The sequence below is a fragment of the Monodelphis domestica genome, chromosome 4, assembly GCF_027887165.1.
Source record: "Monodelphis domestica isolate mMonDom1 chromosome 4, mMonDom1.pri, whole genome shotgun sequence".
Lineage (NCBI taxonomy): Eukaryota > Metazoa > Chordata > Mammalia > Didelphimorphia > Didelphidae > Monodelphis > Monodelphis domestica.
In genome coordinates this window covers 227,369,788-227,394,924 of record NC_077230.1, presented here as the reverse complement: position 1 = coordinate 227,394,924, position 25,137 = coordinate 227,369,788, and the positions used below count along the sequence as shown (strand labels likewise).

Genomic DNA, 25,137 nt, shown 5'->3' with positions numbered 1-25,137 from the left:
TTTTGCCTCTCCACCCCTCCTCACCTCCATACCTTCAAACATCTATCCTCCACATTGCAATAATACCTTTTCTCCATTGTCCTTTAGATGTACCTGACACTGGCTAAGTAATTAAATCTGTCAGTTTTTTTAAATGCCTGAGGATATAGCCCATCATCCTATTACATTATCTGTTTATATCATATCATATCATATATCATATCACCTGTTACCTCTTTCTTCCTTCCTCCTCCCACCCCCATTCTAGTTTTCTGTTCTTGGCTTGATATTCTCAGTTTCTTCAAATGATCCTCATGTGTTAACGGACTTTTGACAGTTCATGATTATACTTGCCCTCTGCTGTATGCTCTCTAGAATATTAATGCCCTTTGCGGGTTTTTAAATTAATGTTCAATAACTAAATACTATATTTTATAAAATTTTATTAATAATAACTAAAACAAAAGAATTGCCTGACTTCAGCCCAGTTGCAGGTCCGAGAGAGGAAGAGGAAGGAATTACAGCCACTTAAATACAATCAAGGAAAATGCAGGGGACACAGGAAAAGGGAATTTTGGGAAATACTAAGGGACTTTTGGGGGATGAAGTCCAAAGGCTCGAAATCTCCATTTATACACCTTCCCCCTTTAGATGTGGTCTGGCCAGGGCCCAGTATGGTGGAAATGCTATGAGGAAAGCCATAGTCTAGCAAACTATGGCTGGAGCATAATCCAGCATAGTATACATCACCCAGATGACTGGAATGCCTCCTGAGTAGCTAGATATTATCTTCTTATCTCCTGACTTATATTGGGTTAACTCTTTGTGAATCATTTTTTCTATCATTTCCAGTGCTAAGGACATTATTACAAAGAGGAGTGAAACAAAGTATGATTTCAGTAACCCTATTTCCTCTTTGTTGTCAATTGTTGTTACCCCATCCACCCTAAGAAGGATCATAACCTTTCTCTGGCATTTCCCCCCCTAGCTTAGCTTAAAAAAAAAAAGCCTCCCTTTGTGGTCTTTACCCTTCCTCACCAATTCTGCCCAATATGAACTTTAGTGTTCCTGACATTATTTTATAGGACTATGCCATGCTTTTATATTCAACTTCATTGCATTCCCTCGCTTTCATTTTTCCATCCATCTCTTTTGAAAAACCCAAGTTGGTTGTTGGTGGGTTCCCTGAGCATTCATGTTGGTTCCTTTAGATAACTCTTTTTTCTTTCTCATTGGAATTATCTCCCCAGAATTTCAATCTCGAGGGCTTCCTTTCCCTAATGAATGACTTATATCTCTTATAAAATACTAATCCACATCTGGGATCCTGCTTATTTTTTGGAACCTTTTGAAAATTGCTGTTTTTAATCCTAGGGACCAAATTAAACTATATCTAGTTTTCCTCTTCTCTATCACAAACTCTAGGCAGAAATTATCTCTTTGCCCCCAGGGTCCAATCAGAGATAGCTAGGTGTTTCATGGGTAAAACTTCAAGTGTGCAGTCTGGAAAACTGTCAGTCCAGCCTCAAACACTTACTGGCTCCATGACCTTAGACAGCTCCCTTCACCTCTACCTCAGTTTCCTCCACTATAAAATGAAGATGATAGCACCTACCTCCCAGGATTGTTGTGAAGATGAAATGAGATAACTGTAAAACCCTTAGCACCATGTCTGGCATATGAAAGGCACTTAATAAATGCTTTCCCCCCCACTTTTTCCTCCTTCAATTTTGCCCCAATGCCCAGAATGTTCCTGTTAGTAAGAATGAAATCCAGAATAAAATTCACCCCTTATTGGTTCTTCCAGTTAGAGAATGAAGGGGATAAAATCATAATTTTTGATAATTATGGTTCTTTCTTTTCAACTTTGGTTGCAAACTTCATTTCCCTTTTCCTAGACTTCACACATACCTCCTTTTGGCCTGAAGATTTGTGTCCTCTCCTACTTTATGACTCATCCTCCAATTACCAGTAATAACATTGTTATCTCTAATATGATACTATCGCCAATAAACCCTTCCATTTTTAATGAGCTCTCCTTTATGAAATGTGTTCTTATTTTTTATGTTAACTGCCCTTACAGTGAGCTCTATGGGTTGTGGGAGATAAACAAGTTTCTTCCCACAGAACAAATAGAAAATCTGAGGCCTAGAGAGATGAAGCAAGCAGTCCAAGAGAGCACAGATAGCTACAGAACCTGAAAAGCCATGTTTCTATGTTCTCTACCTGTGTCTTTATCTATTTGCTCCTTGTTGAAAGAACCATACCAGTGGTCTTTCCATTGCCCTTCTAGTTAGTTCTTCTGTCAAACAAATAAAGGTGAGCCTTAAAATGCTCTTCTGGCTGAATTTCTCATTGTTCTGGGTAATATCTTCCTTAGAAATGCAAAGTTAAAGAGATTGATGTTTCTTTGCAGAAACTTGCAGAATGTATATGTTTTTGTCTATATCAGGGATTCTTAACTTTCTTCTGTCATGGACTTCTTTGGCAATCTATTGAAGTCTGTAGACTCCTCAGAATAAATGTTCTTTAAATAATTGAAGGAAATACTAACTTCCATTTAGAGATTAATGAAAATTAATGAAATGGATTTTTCTTTTCACCTGTTTACAGACCCTTCTGGAATCTATCCAAAGATACTTTGAAGCTAAAGAATTCTGCTCTGTAGTATAGGCAGACAGCTAGCTGCTTCAGTATTTAGAGACCCTGGCTTGGAATCAGGAAGACTCATCTTTCTTAGTTCAAATCTGGCCTCAGGTACTTACCAGCTGTGTGACCCTGGGCAAGTTACTTAACTCTGTTTGCCTCAGTTTCCTCATCTGTAAAATAGCTGGAGTAAGAAATGGCAAACTTCTCTAGTATCTTTGCCAAGAAAACCCCAAAAGGGGTTATGAAGAGTCAAACATGACTGCAATAACTGAAAAACAAAAGCACTGTAATCACAACTTCTTTGTGCTTTAATATCTTTGATTGTATTTCCTCCCTTATGAAATAGCTAGCATTTTTTGTTCTGTAAGATTTGTTAAGCACTTCACAAAGATTAGCTTTTTTAGCCTCAAAAACCATCCTTAGAGGTAGGTGCTATTATGTTCTATTTACATATAAGAAAACTGAAGCAGACAAAGGGAAGTGACTTGCTCAGGGTCACATTGCTAAGTTAGAAGAGTCTTGAGGTCAGTCACAAACCTTCCTGACTCCAGGCCCAGAACTCTATCCATTTTCCGCCTAAAAGAACGAAAGGGAAGGAACAAGATTTGCCTCTCTGCCAGGTTTCTTTACTTATTCCCTTTCTCTGCCACTGGGCTGTATTCTTAGGAAAAACTCAGTTTTTGTTAGGATGTGGAAGGACAAGGCAGTTATTCTCTCCCAGCTCCTGGACCCGTTTGTACTGGTAGCTAACATGTCACCTTCTTCAGCTAGGAGCAGTACCCATCCCCTCCTTTGCAAGCTGAGGCTTTGCTTCACTCCTATAAACAGCTTCTGAATAGCTGGGTTGGCAGAACTGGGCTAAAGTACCAAAAAAAAAAAAAAAAAACCAAAACCATAGCCTCCTTTTTGCCTTATCAACTAAACTAAACTGGCATTATGAAGAAACTCCTTATTTTGGTGTTCAGGGCTCAGTAGGCTTAGCCAAGGATGTGCTGGTAAATTTTTAACAACTGGCTCTCTTGTGGGAAAGGGTACTCATGACACACTTTTATCTTTATTTAATCTGCACTTTTAACAGTTTTTCTAGCTTTCTCTTAAATCTAGACAGTTAGCAAAACAATAAATCAAGCCCTGGCTTGTAGCATTCGCTGATTTACAAGGTACAAATACTCACACTGAACATTTAACAAGTGACTTTAATGAGTTGGTACAAGCTGGCTACAGCACAACCCTCTTCTTAGCTCATATTCCTAATAGCTTATATTCCAGGCAAACTGGACTACTCACCAAACTCTGGGCGTTTTTTGCCCTTCCTTCAGGCTTACCTGGAGCACTTATATTTTGAACATATGTGCATTAAGAGCATTCCTAAACCCTTGAGAATCAGGGCTTTGCAGAGCGTAGACCCAGAGTTGCCCCCCTGACTCTCCTGAACACGGTATCATAGTCACTGACTGCAGAGTTTTTGTGCCCTCTTCTCCAGCCACTCCAGACTAGATTCTCTCTCTGTGAAAGTCTTCTCAGAGCCCTAGAATGGACCCATCCCCTTAGCCCCTGCCAATTCAGATCCCTTCTTTCCTTCAAGGCCTAGCTCGTAGGCTGCCTTCCCAACAAAATCTTCCTTAATTTCCTCCTAGCTTGAAATAATTTGACATCTCCAGATTTTCCACAGTCCATTACACAGTTCACATCCCTATATCTAGCTCATATTTTTCCCTCTTGGTGATCGTGTCATAGCTTTACTATTAGATCATAGGCATCTTGAGGGGAAGGCCTTTGTCTCCCTTAACACCTGTATCTCCTTAAGGGCAAAGCCTATGTCTCCTTTACTATCTATATCTTGACTGTGTAGCCTGGTGTGTTGAACCTGGTGGGCATTTAAGAACTCTCTTTTGAATTGTGTTACTTTAATTTCTGAAGTTCCCTAGGAACATAGAATGGATTGTTCCGTGTCATTTCAGGGGCCAGTGGGTGAAAGTTTATAAGGACAAAGATTTTAATATTACGTAGAATGGGGAAATGAAAACTGCCCAAGAGGGGAAAAGATTGCCTTCAGAATAAAAACTCCTTCTCAGCTGGCTTTATTTAAGTCGAAATTAGAGGACAGTCTGTCAGGGATGTTATAGATGGGACTTGTGCAATGCCTGGGAAGTTGGATTGGAAAGCTCCAAAGGTCTCTTTGATCTATGACTCAACAATACCGTGTCCAGGGTGGCAGCTCTGAGTGAACCCTGCCAAGCCCTGATTTCCCACTGTTTAGGGTTGTGCCACAGGAGTGAATCCACATCCCTGAAGCTGTAGATGCCATGAATTTAAGCAAAATTTTAACATATAGGGGCATCTTATTGGTGGCTCAGTGGATAGAGAGCCAGGCCTGGAGATGGGAGGTTTGGGGTTCAAATAGTCCCTTAACCTCATTGCCAAACCCTTACAGGTCTACTGCCTTGGAATTGATACTTAGTATCAATTTTGAGATCGAAGGTAAGAGTTTTTTTAAAAAAGAATTTATCTTATTCTTAGGTGATGAGATAGTGAGGGCTTTCAGAAACATGCCTTGTGAAGACCAGTTGAAGAACTGGAGGTAGCCTGGAGAAAAGAGAACACACAGGGGCACATGGTAACTGTCACATAGGCAGGAAGACTTATGGGGCAAAGCTTCCAAACCGATTAAAAATTGAATGGGCTTCCTTGGGAGGGGGTGGACCCCCTCCCCAAGCACAGCGGGGTGCATCTTGGACTCGATGACCTAAAAGATCTGTCCCAAATCATGTGTGATCTTTGGGATTTACCCAATGATAGTTTCTCACTCAGCATCACGAGCAAAGGGCCAAAAGATAATCTCTAGGAGCACTGTTCAGGCCTCTCCAGTCTGCCTGTAGATGAGGGTCCAAATGGAGAGGAAGGCTTTCTGCCAGCTTTCTGGTGAAATGACTTGCTTTGACTCTGTTTGGCCCAAGATTTGTGGTGTTGTTACACCTCTAAGAACGATTATTTTGGGGGTATCATTTACTGACTTGGCTTTTATCTTTTTTCTTTGTGACACAACCAGATACCGAAAGATTTCCGGAGACACTTGTAGTGGTGGAGATGTTGAAGCCCGCTTGGAGGGAGAACTAGTCCCCTGCCCCCTGGCTGGTAAGATTTTATTTCCCATTGACTCCCTCCCAGCTGGGATTGCTTCCTCACAAGCACAAGTGTGGAGGTTTAGTGTGCAGTGGAACAATGGCACCAAAAAGGAAATGGAACTGACCCCTTCAGGCCATGGAATAACATAGAAAACCACAAATTGCCATTATCTTCATTGCAGAGGCAGTTAGGTGGTGAAGTCCTGAGTTCAGATTTGGCTTCAGACATTTACCAGCTGTGTGACCCTGGGCTAGTCACTTAATCCTGTCTGCCTCAGTTTCTTCATATATAATTGGAGAAGGAAATGCCAAACTACTTCAGAATCTTTGCCAGGAAAACCCCAACTGGGGTCACAAAGAGTCAAACATGGCTGAACAGCAACACTGTATTGTGTTTTTATTTCTTTTGTTCAACATTTCCCAATTACATTTCAGTCAGGTTCTGGAGGACCAGGGGCTACTAATGGGCCACAGACTACAAGTTTGGCACTTCTGTAATAGAGAAAAGGCCTTTTAGTAGACCCAGTAAAACGTGGTCACTTTCTTACCTGATGGCAACACCTAAACCCATAGGTACCCTGAAGTCATGTTAGGTCTTGGGTTGATTGCTTGCCAGCATTTGGTTTAAGGTCGGAGGATGCCAATGCCCCAGGGCTGAAGTTTGGCGAGGATGGCATTCTCCTGCTCTGGCTAAGGGAATGAGCCTACATTAATTGGGGAGACAACATGTAGAGGACTAAGAACATGCAAGTTACTCAAATGTACTAGTAGTAATAGTGGTGGTGGTGGCAGTGGTAGCAGTAATAGCAGTGGTGATGCTGGTGATAATAGTAGTAGCAGTAGCAGCAGCATTTATATAATGCTTTAAGGTTTGCCATGCACTCTACATATGTTATCTCTTGATTTTCACAACAGCTCTCTGAAGTAGATGCTGTTAATATCCCCATTGTACAGATGAAGAAATTGAGGCTGTTAGAGCTCTTGTTACTTGTAAGCTAGAAAATGTCTGAACCAGAATTTGAACTCAAGATTTCCTGACTCCAATATTCTATCCACTGTGCCACCCCACTGCCTTTGTATTTGTATGCCCAGTGCTTAGCCAGTGCTTGGCACTTTGTAAGTGTTGATAAAAGCTTGGACTGTAAGATGAAGGGGTTGGTCCCTCCCAACCCTCAGTGTGTGGTGCTGGGTTCCTTGGGCCTGAGGTCACTTGGCAGAGGCCTTGGCTCCGCATGCCAGATGGCACAAGATAAGTAGCATTCCTTCAGCTTTAGACATATACCATGCATGCTAATTGCAGAAAACTGTGGCAGGCGGTGTGGTACAGAGGGGAGGTGGGGCCGAAGGCATTTTCCAGTGTCAGGACAGTGTTTACCAAGCCTTGCGCAGCATAGACATGCAGTTGGGGGAACTTTAAAAAGATGTTATTCTTCTGGCCGGCCTCTTTTCCTTCTTGGCCCACCTTCCTGGCCTCCTTTGTCTGTCACCTTTCTTGGATCTCTCTGTGCACTAGCATCCCTTCTCTAGGTGAACAGGAATGATTCGTGCTGACTTCTATTAGGGAATGATGCTGTCTCATGAACAGTGACAGGAGCCGAATGAATCATGGACGCAGCCTGCCCCTGTGTGGAGGGCAGAGACAGCAGCTCCTCAGCCTCCTGGCTGCTGGCTGGCACGGATGGTGTTCATATGAAACTCACTAGTACTTCATTTCATCTTCGTCATTAGCAGCATAATTAACATGCAGTTACACTGGAGACTTATAAGAATACCTTGGGGGCAGCTGGGGAGCTCAATGGATTGAGAACCAGGCCTAGAGACGGAGGTCCTAGGTTCAAATCTGGCCTCAGACACTTCCTAGCTGTGTGACCCTGGGAAAGTCATTTAACCCCCATGGCCTAGCCCTTACTGCTCTTCTGCCTTGGAACCAATACAAGAGTATTGATTCTAAGGTGGATGGTATGGGTTAAAAAAAAAAAGAATACTTTTTCAGCAGACTCCAAAAAGTGAACAGATGATATGGGTTTACCTCCTCCCTCCCTTCTCCTCATCCATAAGAGCCGTTTATGAATGGCAACTTTGGTTAGAATGGTTTAATAATTTCACTGAAGTAACCCCTTCAGTATATATTTCAGCAGAAAATAATAGCTAAAGTTAATTCAGCTGGAGAAAAAGAACCCAGTTCATTTAAAGCACTTTGAAGAACTAGAACCCTTCACTCTATTCAGTAGAGCCAAAGAGTTCTTAATATTTTTGCATGTCAGGGATACCTTTGGCAGTCTTGAGATGTCTCTGGACCCCTTTTCAGATTAACATTTTTCAATGCATCAAAGTAAAAATACATGGGAAATATAATATTCAAAGGACATGTAAAACATACAAAATGCAAAGGAAACCAATTGTATTGAAATAGTTATTTACTTTAAAAAAAACACATACACAAATAAGTTCATGAACCCCAGGTTAAGAACCTTTGCATAGAAGATAGAACAGGAAGTAGAATGGTCAGTTTCATTTGTAACCGAGACTTTCTCTTAAATGTAAGAGATACATATGTTCTGGTCTAGCAGGCAAAGATGTAGCAGTAAAGAGAAATGGGACTTCCTGGAGTTGATGGAAAACACCTGTTCTTTTGCAAAGATGAGACAGATTAGGTGTCTTGATGGGTTTGCAAATATTTGATCTCTCTTTATGATTAATGTCAGAGAAAATGTGGGGGATAGACACGATGTGTGGCTTTGTCAAGCCAAAAGCTAGGCAGTACTGTTCTCTTCCATTTTGTAATTTCTCATGGTGCTTGAAGGTCTACTTTCTTGAGGCAAACAGGTCTCAGGCAATATTAAAGAAATCAAGTTATTAGAAGCAAATCCAACAGAATGAGGCTTGTGTTTATTGATGTGGTAAGAAAATGGGATCTCATTGAGGAGAATGAATCATCTTGTATGCAATAAGTATAACTTAATTGTGAAGCTAACCACTGACCACTAGCACAACTGTCATTTTTCATTCCTTTGCCTTCTTGATAGATCTTGTGTTCTTTTCTCTCCTTAGGAGATATTAGGAGTTTCCATGAACATATCTATTTAAAAATCAGAAAGATTTAGCAGTGATAGTGTGGTATGAGGACATAAGACCTTTTTAAGTAAATAGGAAAAAAAGGACTACAATCTAGATTGTTTCCTGTATTAGTATCTACCCTCTTGACACATTTGGTTTTTAAAAAATAATTTTAGCAGACATTTTTTCCCTCTCATTTCCTTTGTTCTTATCAATTGAACTACAAGAACCAAAAAGAAAACTCTTATAACAATTACACATAGTCAGGCAGAACAGTCCCTGCATTGGCCATGTCCCAAAAATGTCCTCATTCTGTATTTAAAGCCATTACTTTTGGGGCAGGAGGTGGGTGGAGATTTATGGTTTGTCACTGCATTGATTAGTATTCTAAAGTTGTTTCTTTTTAAAATGTTATTTAAATTGTTATCTTGGTTCTGCTTACTTCTTTCTGCATCAGTTCACACAAATCTCAGTTTTCTTGGAAACTATCCATTTTATCATGTTTTATGGCACACTAGTATTCCTTACATAATTTGTTTAGCCATTCTCCAATAGGAGAGTATATCTTAGTTTCCTTTTTTTAACCACCAAAAAGATTCCTGCAATAAAAATTTTTGTACATGAGCCCTTTTTCTTTTTCTTTGATCTCTCGAGGTAAATGGCATTTGGCTTTCATGTAGGATTTGTTCTTGGATGAATTGTCCACATTACTACAAGGCAATCCATATCAGAATATGGTGGCCCCATGAATCAACTGATTATCAAAACTACCATTTTGAAAATGCTTGCAAATGTAGTTCTTTTTTTCAGTATACAAAAAAGAATCTTGAGGTTTTTTTCAGGTTATTGCCTTCTGTGGAATTTATCTTTCATTTTCCATGCACATTAAGACTAGTTCAATTATAAGAAACTCACAAGTTGGGGGCAGCTGGGTAGCTCAGTGTACTGAGAGCTAGGCCTAGAGACGGGAGGTCCTAGGTTCAAATTTGACCTCAGACACTTTCCAGCTGTGTGACCCTGGGTAAGTCACTTGACCCCCATTGCCTAGCCCTTACCACTCTTCTGCCTTGGAGCCAATACACAGTATTGACTCCAAGACGGAAGGTAAGGGTTAAAAAAAAAAACTCACAAGTTGAGAATCCAAGTCTTACTTTGAACAGTATTGAGCAAGTTTTGACTGAAGAGGACAGATAGTTATACTAACTCCCAGGTATGGGATGTCAGCTATATGGTTAGTTTACAGAGGCAAGATAAGAACAAGTAGGAGCTCTCTTGGTGCACAGTGTGTGTATGTATGTAGTCAACAAATATACATGTATGTATATACACGCTACGTGCAAATTTATACAGAGACATGCGTGTATGTGTGCATTTTCTGGAGCATCTTTCCTTTCAGAAGGCAATCATTAATGATGGTGGTTAGTGATGATTCTGGGCTTCTGGTGCCTTCAATGGAGCCTCTTTTGTTCTGAGTCTCATCTTACTGTCAGATTAAGGCTGGGAAATTTGTAGTCCTAAAGACCACAGAGGAAAAAGGCTTAAACCACAGTGTCTATGATGAATAGCTATGTAGTGAGGGTAGGGAGAGAATACCCTTCCTTGTTAGAGATTCATAGACTATTAAAGCTGAAAGAGACCTTTCAGTACTGCTCTTTGTACCAATAGTTCACACCCATTTGAACACTTTATAGTGTTTTTTTGAGAATATGTATTTATATAGCACCTATTGTGTGTCAGACTCTTCTAGAGCTTTACAAATATTAACTTATTTGATCCTCACAACCACCTTGCAAGCTATATGCTTTTCTTAACTCTATCTTATGCTTGAAGAAACTGAGGCAAACAGGTTAAGCAAACTTGCTCAGAATCACTTACCTAGTAAGTGTCTGAGGCCAGATTTGAACACAGAACTTCCGGACTCCAACCCAGCATTTATTGACAAAGGGTTTTCTAGAGTGTAAGCTCCTTAAAGGCAGGCACTATTTCTTTTGTCTCTGTATTCTTCAAGCCTTGCATGATGTCCAACATATAATAGGTACTTAAATATGTGCTTCCTTGTTCACTTGATTGATTATGCCTGCCATGGGGCAGGCAGGGTGAGTACTCTGTTGCTATTCTTGTTTTACAGATGAGGAAACAGAGGCTGGAAAGGCCAAAGTGACTTTTGTAAAACAGCAGTGGACCTGGGCCTTAAACTGTGGTCTCCTAATTCTACTTCACTGTAGACCATCTTGTCTGTTCTCCTTATTTTATTGATGTGTAGCCTGAATTCCATTGAGTAAAATGAGATTAGTGAGATTTTGAAATTGTTGAGGCCAGAAATAGCCCCAGGCTCCTCACTCCAATGCAGATAAGTTTTGAATTTGAAGTTTTAATTTGCTGTAGAAGACTTCCTGAGAAGAGGTGACTTAGTTGGCAAGACTAACAAAAAGGATGAGAATTTAAAGTTTAGGAAATGGGAAAAGCTGTCCATGGCATTAATGGAGCAGAAGTCAGAGTTCAAGCACCAGTTTTACAACCACCTGCTTATTAGTTGTAGGAGTGCGGATGAGCCACTTTGTCCTTCTTCACCTATGAAATGAGGGAGTTGGATGAGGCCAGTCTCTGTGGTCATTTCCAGTTCCATTACTCTTGGTGGAGCATATGCTAGACTTGGAGTCAGCAAGACCTGAATTTGAATCCCCTCTTTAAAGACTTAGTTGCTGGGTGATTCTGAGCAAATCACTGTCTCTCTGAGCTTTAATTTCTTATCTTTTAAATGGGGAAGAATAGCACTTAACTCAGAGTTGTTTCAAGGAACAAGAGACTGTGCATGACAGGTGATGTGCAAATTTTAAAGTGACTTATCAGGGTGAACCATCGTTGGTTCAACAAAATTCTGAAACCCTCTTGACCACTCCCTCCCTTTCCATTTCCAACCATGTGGACTGAGGTGTCCTTGTATGTTTGTCTCTTTGCACAGAGGAGAATGAGTTCATCCTGTATGCCATGAGGAAATCTATCCACCGCTATGACCTGTCTTCAGGGGCCATCGAGCAATTGCCAGTCACGGGGCTGCGGGCAGCTGTGGCGCTAGACTTTGACTATGAGCACAACTGCTTGTACTGGTCTGACTTGGCCTTGGACATCATCCAGGTAAGCTGGTTGGGCACCTGACTGGAGAGCTTGTGCCTCTGCTACTCAGTCACAGCCTCAGTTGGAACATCCAGATCTGATGAGGTTTATTCAGCTATGTGCTGAAAAATGGACAAGGGTTTTTAGGGTTTGGAAGGAGAACTCTCTTGGGGCTATTTTAGTCTGATACAGCATCATCCCCTGTATTAGTACACCAAAGTCAGTATCTATCTTGTAGCCTTCTCTGTGGTAAATCTCCTCAGGTACTTTCCCTTGTCCTGGGGGGCCATACTTAGTGACTAGGGACTCCCTTAAAGTGGGGAATACAAATTCTTATGTCCTATTGACCCTTCCCTTCCATGTTCTAGTATCTAGAATCTCAGCTGTTCGGGACAGCCCAAAATACAGAAAGGAAATAAACAAGAAAGGTCTCTGAGCTCTCCAAACAAACACTAATATATCAAAGTTCATACACATTTAAATAATGATAGCCCCACATTAAAAACCCATTTACTCTTAATTGAGACACAATTCTAATAAGTTTGGTTATTTGCAAAATGAATATTACTAACAGCTATCAGGTTTCAATTAGAAAGAAGTATATCAAAAACAACAAGAAATGGTAAAGTCACAGTGAGGAAGAAAAAAGAAAAGTTAAAAAAAAGGCCAAGAACTTTAATAGCATGGAACAGAGTAATGCTTTTGCATTATGATGCAGCCATTGCTTGCATCAGAAAAACCTGAGGGGGATCCCTATATGATTTCCAGACTCTCAATAATGCCCAAGGTGACAGCTGAGTCTCCAGTCTTTCAGCTAACTGTGGCTTCATCAGTGTGGGTATTTTCCTCCCTCAATATAGATTTTGATCTCAAAAACTTACTAGCTGGTGTTTGTCATCAGAAGGAAGCTCTTTTCTTTCTTGTAGATTCCTTTTAAGAGGATAGGGAAGTATGTGATGAATTTTTTTTTAAGATTTCCATACAAGTTGTTAAGCTAAATAGGACATGAGATATCACTTAAAGGGATCAAACTTCAGTTAACAAGATAATCCACTTGCTTATCTTTTTGGAACCCAAACAGATAAAACTTTATTTTCTCCCTCTTTAGCGTCTCTGTTTGAATGGGAGCTCTGGACAAGAGGTGATTATCAATTCAGGCCTGGAAACTGTGGAAGCTTTGGCTTTTGAACCCCTTAGCCAGCTGCTTTACTGGGTGGATGCTGGGCTGAAAAAAATTGAGGTATGTCTGCTGTTTTTATTTAGTATTGGAAAAGGTCTACTTTGGGCTGTGCATGATACAGAGCATAGAGAGATCATGAAGAGAGTACATGCTGGGCTTTGGAGGGAAATAACTCATATAGCACTTTAAAGTTTACAGAAGACTCCACAAATATCTTATTTGGTCTTGAATTGAGGCAAACGGAGACTCAATGACTTCCAGATACAAAGCTAATAAGTGTCTGAGGCAGAATTTGAACTCAGCTCTTCCTCATTTTAAGTCCAATGTTCTACCCACTAGGTAGGCTACCTAACTGACTAAACTGTTCAATTTAGAAAATTTGTTTCCTTGATCTTGTGAAATGTAGTCAAATTGAGTAATAAGACAAAAGTGCATGAATTGTAATACCCAGTAACATGTGATAATTGGACTAGAGAGGTAGAAAGTACTCTGTGAGATCCAAGATTGGAAAGTCTATTCCTGAATTAGTGGTGTGGTGGTGGTTATGGGAATTGAGAGAAGGCTTCAGGGTGGAGGCAATTTGTGAGTTGCATTCGGTGGGCAGGCAGCAAGCATCTAAGAGCTTACTAAATGTCATGCACTATATGAAGTTCTAGAGACACAAATATAAGCAAGAAGGAGGATAGCCCCTGCCCTCCAGGAGCTTATATTCAAATGAGTAAAGATAATATATGAACGGGAGCTGAAAAGCAATGGGGAAGGGAAAGAGGAAGTTATTATATGGGGAGATGGTAATGATATCTATTCCAGTAATAAATTTACCCATAAGTTTTCAAAGGTTCATGATTTTTGTTGTCTCCCTCACCTCTCCCAGAGTTGACAAGCAATTCCACTGGCTCATACATATATTATTACTCAAAACCTATTTCCATATTATTCATTTTTGTAATAAAGTAGTCTTTTTAAATCAAAACCCTAAATCATATACCCAAGTAAACAAATGATAAATCATATGCTTTCATTTGCATTTCTGCTCCCACATTTCTTTCTCTGGAGGTAATAAATTCTTTTTCATAAGTCCTCAGAATTGTCCTGAATCATTGTTTTCCTGTTAGTAGCAAAGTCTGTCACATTTGATTGTCCCACAATATTGCAATTATTGGATAGATGATCTCCTGGTTCTGCTTATTTCACTCTGTATCAGTTCATGTAGGCCTTTCCAGTTCTTTCTGAAATAATCCAGTTTATCAGGCAATGACATCTAGAGAATAAGAAACACAATTGGTGAGACAGCTAATAGTACAGTGGATAGAGAGCCAAGCCTGGACACAAGAGGTCCTGGGTTCAAATTTGGCCTCAGACACTTCCTAGCTGTGTAACCCTGGGCAAGTCACTTAACCCCCATTGCCTAGCCATTACCACTCTTCTGCCTTGGAATGAATACCTATTATTGATTCTAAGATGGAAGGTAAGGGTTACAAAGGATAAAAAGAAACAAAGTTGGTAGGGTAATGAAGCATGACTGCCCTGGTTCTCATCTCCAAAGTAGAAGTCCTAGAAGAATCTTGGGGGGAGGGGAAGTAGCTGCAGTGGTGAAGCAGTACAGCATAGTGAGAAGATGCTTACTCCCTTCCCCTTCTCCCTAGAGAGTGGGGACCAGTAGGCAGAGGTTCAAGATTGTCAGTCAAGAGAGAGGTCAGGCCTGCACAGTTAAGTCTGAGAATCATCTTCATAGAAATGACAGTTGAGATAGTATACTGTGAGAAGAGAAGAGTCTGGGACAGAACCTTGTAGGATACTCATGCTTAATGGGTGTGACTTCACTGAAGATCCATCAAAGGACATGGAGAAGGTTGGGTCAGAGCAGGAGTGGGAAAAGTAGGAGAGAGCAATGCCATGAAAACCAAGAGAAGAGAGTCTCAGGGAGAAGAGGATGATTGACAGTGTCAAAGGCAGCAGAGAGGCCAAGGAAGATGAAGATGGGGGGAAATGACCCAGAAAAAGCCTTCAGTGCTCCTAATAACACCCTAAAACTATAATTTGCAGAGCAAATATGTACCTTTAGAGAGAAACAGAGTTTCCTCATTTACAGTGAAATCACAGGTGTGATCTCAGAAAAACTGCAATACAGACATGTAGGAACTATCCCAGTGCTTTGAATTTAGTAGAAATTACTATCTGTTGAATGAAATTGAAATGAAAATGCCTGATAGTAATTTAAACTTGTTCATGACTTTAACCATATCTTAGTTTGTCTTTATTCAGTTGCAGTCTAGGACAATGCAGGTGCTCCAGAGAAGATTGATCAGAAAAAGAAAACTAGTGGAAAATGAATCAAGCAGATAGTTTTAATGAAAATAATTGAAAAGCAATTACATAATTCTACTTCATGCATCAAAAATTCAGCTATATGATCTCATCATCAATTCAGGGACATTAAGAATCAAGAACCAAGCAGAAAAGGCTAGCAAAATTGTATTCACAAAATAAAGTGATAACCCCCCTTCCCTGGTCTTTCATAGCTCATTTATTTTTATTTAACATTCAGTTCTAACATGCTTGGTTATCTGGCTTTCTATCCCAAAGCAGATCATTGAGAAGGAGGACTATGAAGGAAAGGACACTGTCATCACTGAGAAGGAAGAGCAGATAGCCTGATAAAGTCAAAATACACCTTAAAAAACAAAGTATTCTTAACAGTTGTTGAGGGTGCTAGAAGTCCTACATAGTGTAATTTAGTTAGGCAACAAAAGTACTGATAAAATAAGCAGAAGCGAGGGACAAACTTCTGTCTTGTTGAAAGACGTAGCACGGAAGAAGGCCTGGAGAAAAGCAACTGTTTTAATGGGAAGAAAAATTTTTTATAGAAAAAAAATACTCTTTAAACTGTGAGCTAGTGAGTTTTGACTTTTGTTCCTAGAGGAAGATCTAGGAGCATATTATTGGGATAGATCATGAGTGATCATGATCACACCAGCCAGCCAGGCTTCATCAAGAGCAGGTCATGCCAGATAAATCTCATCTCCTTATTTTTGATAGGATTGTTAGATTGATGGCTCAGAGAGGGGAATGCTGTACATGTGGTTTATCCAGATTTCAGACAAGGACTCAACATAATATCCTTGTAAATGAGATGGAGAGATATGGGTTAGAAGATATTAGATTTGGGTAGACTGACCTAGTTTGAATAAATGATGGAATCCAAAGCATATTTGATGCAGTAATTTTTCTAATAGAATATCCCAGGCATCTATTCTTTTTTTTTTTTTAGTTTTTAAAACATTATTTTATTTGGTCATTTTCATACATTATTCAATGGAAACAGATGATTTTCTTTTCCTCCTCCCCAACTCCCCACCACCCATTCCCTAGCCCACGCGCGATTCGTCTGGGTATTACATGTGTCCTTGCTCTGAACCCATTTCCTTGTTGTTGGTTTTTGCATTAGGGTGCTCATTTAGCATCCCTCCTCCATCATGTCCCCTAAACCTCTGTAGTCAAGCAGTTGCTTTTGCTCAGTGTTTTTACTCCCTTAGTTTGTCCTCTCCTTGAGGATAGTTTTTTTTTTTTCTTCTCGTAGATCGCTGTAGATTGTTCACAGACATTGTAATGCCATTACGGAAGAAGTCCATTATGTTCTCTTGTACCACAGTGTGTCAGTCTCTGTGTACGATGTTCTCCTGGTTCTGCTCCTCTCACTCTGCATCACTTCCTGGAGGTTGTTCCAGTCTCCATGGAATTCCTCCACTTTGTTATTCCTTTTTGCACAATAGTATTCCATCACCAACACATACCACAATTTGTTCAGCCATTCTCCAATTGAAGGGCATCCCCTCATTTTCCAATTTTTGGCTACCACAAAGAGCGCAGAATATTCTTGTACAAGTCTTTTTCCTTATTATCTCTATGGGGTACAAACCCAGCAGTGCTATGGCTGGATCAAAGGGCAGAAAGTCTTTTATCGCCCTTTGAGCATAGTTCCAAATTACCCTCCAGAATGGTTGGATCAGTTCACAACTCCACCAGCAATGAATTAATGTCCCTACTTTGCCACATCCCCTCCAGCATTCATTACTTTCCTTTGCCGTCATGTTGACCAATCTGCTAGGTGTGAGGTGATACCTCAGAGTTGTTTTGATTTGCATCTCTGATTATAAGAGATCTAGAACACTTTTTCATGTGCTTATTAATAGTCTTGATTTCTTTAACTGAAAATTGCCTATTCATGTCTCTTGCCCATTTTTCAATTAGACAATGGCTTGATTTTTTGTACAACTGGTTTAGCTCTTTATAGATTTGAGTAATTAGACCTTTGTCAGAGGTTTTTGTTATGAAGATTGTTTCCCAATTTGTTGCTTTCCTTCTAATTTTAGTTACATTGGTTTTGTTTGTACAAAAACTTTTTAATTTGATGTAGTCAAAATTATTTATTTTGCATTTTGTGACTCTTTCTATGTCTTGCTTGGTTTTAAAATCTTTCTCTTCCCAAAGGTCTGACATGTATACTATTCTGTGTTCACCTAATTTATTTATAGTTTCCTTCTTTATATTCAAGTCATTCGCCCATTCTGAGTTTATCTTGGTATAGGGTGTGAGGTGTTGATCCAAACCTAATCTGTCCCATACTGTCTTCCAATTTTCCCAGCAGTTTTTATCAAATACTGGATTTTTGTCCAAAAAGCTGGGGTCTTTGGGTTTGTCAAAGACTGTCTTGCTGAGGTCATTTACCCCAAGTCTATTCCACTGATCCTCCTTTCTGTCTCTTAGCCAGTACCAAATTGTTTTGATGACTGCTCCTTTGTAATATAGTTTGAGATCTGGGACTGCAAGGCCCCCTTCCTTTGTATTTATTTTTCATTATTTCCCTGGATATCCTTGATCCTTTATTCTTCCAAATGAACTTTGTTATGGTTTTCTCTAATTCAGTAAAATAGTTCTTTGGTAATTCAATGGGTATGGCACTAAATAGATAGATAAGTTTGGGTAGGATGGTTATTTTTATTATGTTAGCTCGTCCCACCCATTAGCAATCCATGTTTTTCCAATTGTTTAGATCTACTTTTAATTGTGTGGAGAGAGTTTTGTAGTTGTGTTCATATAGTTCCTGTGTTTGTCTCGGCAGATAGATTCTTAAGTATTTTATATTGTCTCGGGTGACTTTAAATGGAATTTCTCTTTCTAATTTTTGCTGCTGAACTGGGTTGGAGATACATAGAAATTCTGATGACTTATGTGGGTTTATTTTGTATCCTGCAACTTTGCTAAAGTTGTTGATTATTTCGATTAGCTTTTTGGTTGATTCTCTAGGATTCTTTAAGTAAATCATCATATCATCCGCAAAGAGTGACAGCTTGGTCTCCTCATTGCCAATTTAAATATCTTCAATTTCTTTTTCTTCTATAATTGCTACTGCTAGTGTTTCTAGTACAATATTAAATAATAGAGGTGATAATGGGCATCCTTGTTTGACTCCTGATCTTATTGGGAAGGCTTTGAGGTTTTCCCCATTGCAGATGATGTTTGCTGATGGTTTTAGGTATATACTGTTTATTATTTTTAGGAAAGGCCCTTCTATTCCTATACTTTCTAGTGTTTTCAAAAGGAATGGGTGTTGTATTTTGTCAAAGGCTTTTTCTGCATCTATTGAGATAATCATGTGATTTTTGTCGGTTTGCTTGTTTATATGGTCAATTATGTGGATGGTTTTCCTAATATTGAACCATCCTTGCATTCCTGGTATGAATCCTACCTGACTGTAGTGGATAACCCTTGTGAAGACTTGCTGGAGTCTTTTTGCTAGTATCCTATTTAAGATTTTTGCATCTATATTCATTAGGGAGATTGGCCTATAGTTTTCTTTCTCTGTTTTTAACCTGCCTGGCTTAATTTGGTAGAACCCCTTCTTGGCTTATTCTGTCAAATAGTTTGTATAGTATTGGGGTTAGCTGTTCTTTGAATGTTTGATAGAATTCATAATTCATTTGTGAATCTATTTGGACCTGGGGATTTTTTCTTAGGGAGTTCTTTGATAGCTTGTTCAATTTCTTTTTCTGATATGGGGTTGTTTAGGTAATTTATTTCTTCTCCTTTTAGTCTAGGCAATTTATATTTTTGTAAGTATTCATCCATATCACTTAGATTGCCATATTTTTTGCCATATAATTGGGCATAGTAGTTTTTAATGATTGCCTTGATTTCCTTTTCGTTAGAGGTGAGGTCTCCCTTTTCATCTTGGATACTGTAAATTTGTTTTTTTTCTTTCCTTTTTTAAATTAGACTGACTAGTACTTTGTCTATTTTATTTGCTTTTTCAAAGTACCAGCTTCTAGTCTTATTTATTAAATCAATAGTTCTTTGACTTTCAATTTTATTAATTTCTCCTTTGATTTTTAGGATTTCTAATTTAGTCTTCATCTGAGGATTTTTAATTTGTTCACTTTCTAGTTTTTCAATTTGCATGCCCAATTCATTGACCTCTGCCCTTCTTAATTTGTTTATATATGAACTCAAGGATATAAATTTCCCCCTGAGTACTGCTTTGGCTGCATCCCATAGGTTTTGAAAGGATGTCTCACCATTGTCATTTTCTTCAATGTAGTTTTTAATTGTTTCTACGATTTGTTCTTTAAGTAGCTGATTTTGGAGAATCATATTGTTTAATTTCCAATTAATTTTTGATTTATCTTTCCATGTACCCTTACTAATTATTATTTTTATTTCATTGTGGTCTGAGAAGGTTGCATTTATTATTTCTTCCCTTTTGCACTTGTTTGCAATGATTTTGTGCCCTAGTACATGGTCAATTTTTGTGAATGTACCATGTGCTGCTGAAAAGAAGGTGTATTCCTTTTTTCCCTATTTATTTTTCTCCATATGTCTACTAACTCTAATTTTTCTAAGATTTCATATGCTTCTCTCACCTCTTTCTTATTTATTTTTTTATTTGATTTATCTAGTTTGGATAGGGGAAGGTTCAGATCTTGAGCTCCTCTAATTTCTCCTTTTAAAATTTGGGTGCTCTGCCATTTGGTGCATACATATTGAGTACAGATATTTCCTCGTTGTCTATACTGCCTTTTATCAGGATGTAATTACCTTCCCTATGTCTTTTAACTAGATTTATTTTTACTTTGGCTTTGTCCGATATCATGATTGCTACTCCTGCTTTCTTTTTATCATTTGATGCCCAATAGATTTGGCTCTATCCTCTTACTTTCACCCTATACATATCTACCTTCCTCATGTGTGTTTCTTGCAGACAGTATATGGTAGGGTTTTGGATTCTAATCCACTCTGCTATTCACTTGCATTTTATAGGTGAGTTGATTCCATTCACATTCAGAGTTATGATTACTAGCTGTGTATTTCCCAGCATTTTGATTTCTACTCCTGGTCCTGCCTTTTCTTCTTTCACTATTTCCTTCTACACCAATGTTTGTTTCTAGTCAGTCCCCCAAGTTCCCCCCTTATTTTACTTCCCTTTCTATCCCCTCCCTTCTTATTCCCTCCCTTATTTTCCCCTGTAGTCTTTTTAAAATTTTCCCCCCACCCTCTCCCTCCCTTGTACATGCTTCCCTCCCCACCAGTCTGTTTTTTACCCTTCTCCCCTATAGGGCACAAATCTATTCTCTTCCCCAATGGATTGGATTGTTCTTTCCTCTTTGGGTCAGTTTCAAAGTACGTAAGAGTTGAGTATTTCCTATCTCCAACCTCTTTACCCTTCCAGGGTATTGATGTTCTCCCCCTTCCCGCCATGAGCTTCTTTGTGACATATAAATTTACTCCCATTTGTTTCTTTTCCCATTTCTTTTACTCATAACCTCTTTTTTTAGCTCTATTTGTGTGAATATATATATATATATATACACACATGTATATGTATTTATGCATGCATATATCTATATACCTATTTATGTCTTGTCCTTTCATCCTATACAGTTTGTCACTTTTCCCTCTGAGTGTAATTCTTCTAGCTGCTCAGATGATAGCAACAGTTTTTAAGAGTTACCAATAACCTCTTTTCTTATAGGGATACATATCATTTTAACTTATTGAGTCTCTTAAAAAATTTTTGTTGTTGTTTTGTTTGTTTTTTTCCCTTCTTTTTTAATTACCTTTTGATGATTTTCTTGAGTTCTGTGGTTGGACATCAGATTTTCTGTTCAGGTCTGGTCTTTTATTTATGAATGCTTGGAACTCTTCTGTTGTGTTGAATGACCATACTTTCCCCTGTAAGAATATAGTCAGTTTTGATGGGTATTTTATTCTTGGTTGTAGACTTAGTTCCCTTGCTTTCCAGAATATCGTATTCCATGCCTTTCGGTCCTTCAGTGTGGATGCAGCCAGATCCTGTGTTAACCTCATCGTTTTTCCATGGTATCTGAATGGTTTCTTCTTGGCAGCTTGTAATATCTTTTCTTTCATCTGATTGTTTTTGAACTTGGCTATAACATTTCTTGGTGTTGTCAGTTGGGGATTAAATACAGGGGGTGATCTGTGGATTCTTTCAGTCTCCACTTTCCCCTCTTGTTCTAGGATCTCAGGACAGTTTTTCTGGATAATTTCCTCTAGTATTATGTCCAGCCTTTTTCTTTTGTCATGGTCTTCTGATAGTCCAATTATTCTTAAATTGTCCCTTCTTGAATGATTTTCTAAATCGTCTTTTTTGTGAATGAGATGCTTCACGTTTCCCTCAAATTTTTCATTCTTTTTGTTTTGTTTTATAGTGTCCTGCTGCCTTGTGAGGTCACTTAATTCCAGTTGTTGTGTTCTGGTTCTTAAAGATTTAATTTCATCTCTGGCTTTTTGGTCATCCTTTTCCTTCTGGTCTGATTTTCTTTGAAGATCATCTTTCATCCTCTTTACCTCTTCTTTCATCTCCTTTGCCTAATCTTTCATCTCCTTTGCCTCATTTTCCGGCTGATTGATTTTGGATTTCAAGACACTATTTTCTCGTTTTAGTTCAAGTGCCTCTATTTCCAGATGACTTATCTTAATTTTTAAGTTCTTTTCCCAATTGTCTTCAGCCTCTCTTAGTTGTGTTTTGAGTTCTTCCACAGCCTGTATTCAATTTGCTGGGATTTCTGGTTTATTGTTTGCTGATCTCTTCCCCTCTGTTCCATTTGCTGAGTAGTAGCTGTCTATTGTAGTTTCTTTCTTCTTTTTCTGTTGTTTGCTCAAATTCACCCCTTCTTTACTCCCCGTATTTGTCTGTGCTCTTGTTCCTCTCATTTTTTTGTTTTTTGGGAACTTCTATCAGTCTCCCCTCTTGGAGCTTTAACAGAAGATCTCTTGGTGTAGTCTCTGGGGGAGGGTTTTTGGGGGTTTGAGCTTCCCTGTCCTCTGGAGGCTTTTGATTGGCTTAAAGTCCAGCAGTCAATGAGGATGGGTGGGGAGCCTGGGCTTTCCTGCGTTCTGGAGACATTTGATGGGATTGAGTTCAGCTTGGTTGGGTTGGGTTTGCTCTGAGTTCTAAACTTCCTGGACGGCTGGAGCAAATGTGGAGGATCTCCAAAGCTCTGGCCACGCTGCCAGGTCTATGCTCCTTCTAGGCTGCCATCTTGACTCCGCCTCTAGGTTTCTGTTCTTTCAGAAGACCCTACTATCTAAGGGGGGAGGGGTCGTGGCCTCCCTGGGCTCTGAGGGCTCCTGATGGGATTAAGTTCAGCTGGTGTGGGCCGAATGATCCCCGAACCAAAAAACCTCCTCCTCCACAATCTGTGTTGAATGCCCGGAGACTGGCCCAGATTGCTTTCAAGGTAAGCCCTTTGGAGTAACCCCTTTGCTGGCCCTGAGGTTTCTGTCCTTTCAGAAGCTCTGAGGGCTCCTGATGGGATTGGGTTCAGCTGGTGCCCTAAATCTGGAACTTCCCTTGAGACTCAGATGGAAGGACCCAGCCAGGGGGTACAGGCTTCCCCCTTCTCTCTATGTTTCTCTGCCGTCTGTGTTGGGTGCCCCGGAGACTGGCTCAGGTTGCTTTCAAGGTGAGTCCTTCAGAATAGCCAGCCCTGAGGCCCTTTTGCCAGCCCTGAGGTTCCAATGCTGCCGTGGGCTTTGCACTCTGGGTTGGGGGGCGATGGGTCCTGGGACCTTCCTTCTGCCTACCGCTTAGATCCGAGTGATCTAGGGTTCTGGCTTTTAGGGGGCCGTACCTTTTGATCCAGGTCCAGGAGGAGGGTTCCCCGAGTCTGTCCTGTTCAGTTTGAATTTTGGTGTCCTGGTAGCATTCAGTTTGTGATTGGTAAGGAAGGGTTTTCAGACATCTGACCTTTCGCTGCCTGTAAGCCACCATCTTGACTGGAAGTCCCAGTCATTTATTCTTGATCCTATCCTCTTACACATTTTTGTCAGTGGTTGGATGAAGCATGGTGGTTCTGATTCTGTCTCCAAAATTGAAGAAACTTGACATAGGGAGGTGGCATGATAGAGGAAGATGCCAGTGTACATTTCAGATTTGCGAATGACATGAAGATTGGAGGGAGATCTAACACCTTGTAAGGTTGAATAAGGATCCAAAAAGTTCTTGAATGCTAAAATAATGGACCAAATTGAAGATTAAATTTAATATGGATAAACAGATTCCTATGTTTGAGTTAAAAACCTTTATTAATATAATATAGGGGAAATGAGACTAGAAAAAATATAGAAATAATTTAAATCCTTACCTTCTATGTTAGAAGCAAAACTTTCCCCAGAGAGAAGTATTCTATCTAAGGGAGAAGAGTGGTAGGGACTAGGCTATTGGGGTTAAGTAACTTGTCAAGGTTCACATAAGAAGTGTTCGAGGTCGGACTTGAACTTGGGACTTCCCGTCTCTAGGCCTGGCTTTCTGTTCATTGAGTTTCATAGCCGTCCCTGTAGAAAAATAAAAAAAAGAAAATGATTTCTTAGGCTGCCGAGAGCTCCTTTTAAGTCAACAGACATTTGATAAACACTTACTATGTGCCAGGCAAAGTGCTGGCAATTACACATACAAGCAAGAAGCAACTCCTCAGATAATTTACATTCTAATGGGAGAAAGACCACCCAGAAAAGGTGCTAAAAAAAAAACAGAAGAAGGGAATGTGTCCTATGGCTCCCAAAAAATATTGTAATAGCATCAGAGTGAGGATGATGATGTTTTCACTCAGGATGTTACGGTCTTATTTGACCTTATTTGAGGTCTACATGGTTACAGTACTGGAGACCAGGGTATGGATCAGTTGAAATAAAGGAATATTTTTAGCTTTTAGGAGGAGAGAAGACTGAGACAGGGTGACCAGGATCATTATCTTTCAAGTCCAGGACTTGTAAGCCTGTGTTGTGGAAGAGAATTTCATCTTGTTCTGCTGGACACCAGAGGGCAGAACTGGGAATAATCCCTGAAGATTACCGAGAAGCAGATTTCAGTATGAGAAATGACTCACAGAGGCCTGGGCCACCTCTGTATATTGGGGAGTGGGGGAGACCCTCACTGGAGGACTTCAAGTAGAGGCTTAGATGACCACTTCTCAGGGATGTTTTAGAGGGGATTCCTAGTCAGGTAGGTGTGGACTCAGTGACCTCTTTCATCCCTTCTAATTCTGAGAGTGTGTAGTTGCCTACAATGTGCTGGGTTCTGGGATTGCTCATATACATACAGTACTCAATACATACTCATTCAGCCCTGACTCTCTGATTTCACTGAAGCTAGGGCATTCAGTGGAGAGCATGCTGGGCATGGGGTCAGAAAGACCTCAGTTCAGCTCTAGCTTCAGACACTTAACTAGCTGTCTCATCTTGGGTAAGTCACTTAACCACTTTCTGCCTCAGTTTCCTCAGTTTTAAATAGGGAAAATAATGGCACCTTCCTCCCAAAGTTGTTTTGAGGATCAAATGCAATTTTTCTAAAATGTTTTAGTGCCTTTAAAAAGTAGCTATGTTATAAATGCTATTATTATTGTTTCTCTATTCCCAGCACTGATTGAAATTTCATTCATGTCCTTGGACTCATTGTTTATGATGGGAGAGCTGGAATGTTCTCTTTTGTCACTTCTGTATTCTCCTTCTACCACC

The 25,137-nt window shown here is 39.7% G+C and overlaps 1 protein-coding gene across 1 annotated transcript in view; it reads left to right on the top strand.

Moving 5' to 3' along the window:
* SORL1 (sortilin related receptor 1) overlaps positions 1–25,137 on the top strand; it is a 226,561-nt gene that overhangs the window by 117,148 nt on the left and 84,276 nt on the right. Inside the window, exons 16-18 of the mRNA XM_001370225.4 lie at positions 5,678–5,763; positions 11,773–11,945; positions 13,033–13,164. Coding sequence (XP_001370262.2) covers positions 5,678–5,763; positions 11,773–11,945; positions 13,033–13,164 — 391 coding nt within the window. The remainder of the gene's footprint in view (positions 1–5,677; positions 5,764–11,772; positions 11,946–13,032; positions 13,165–25,137) is intronic.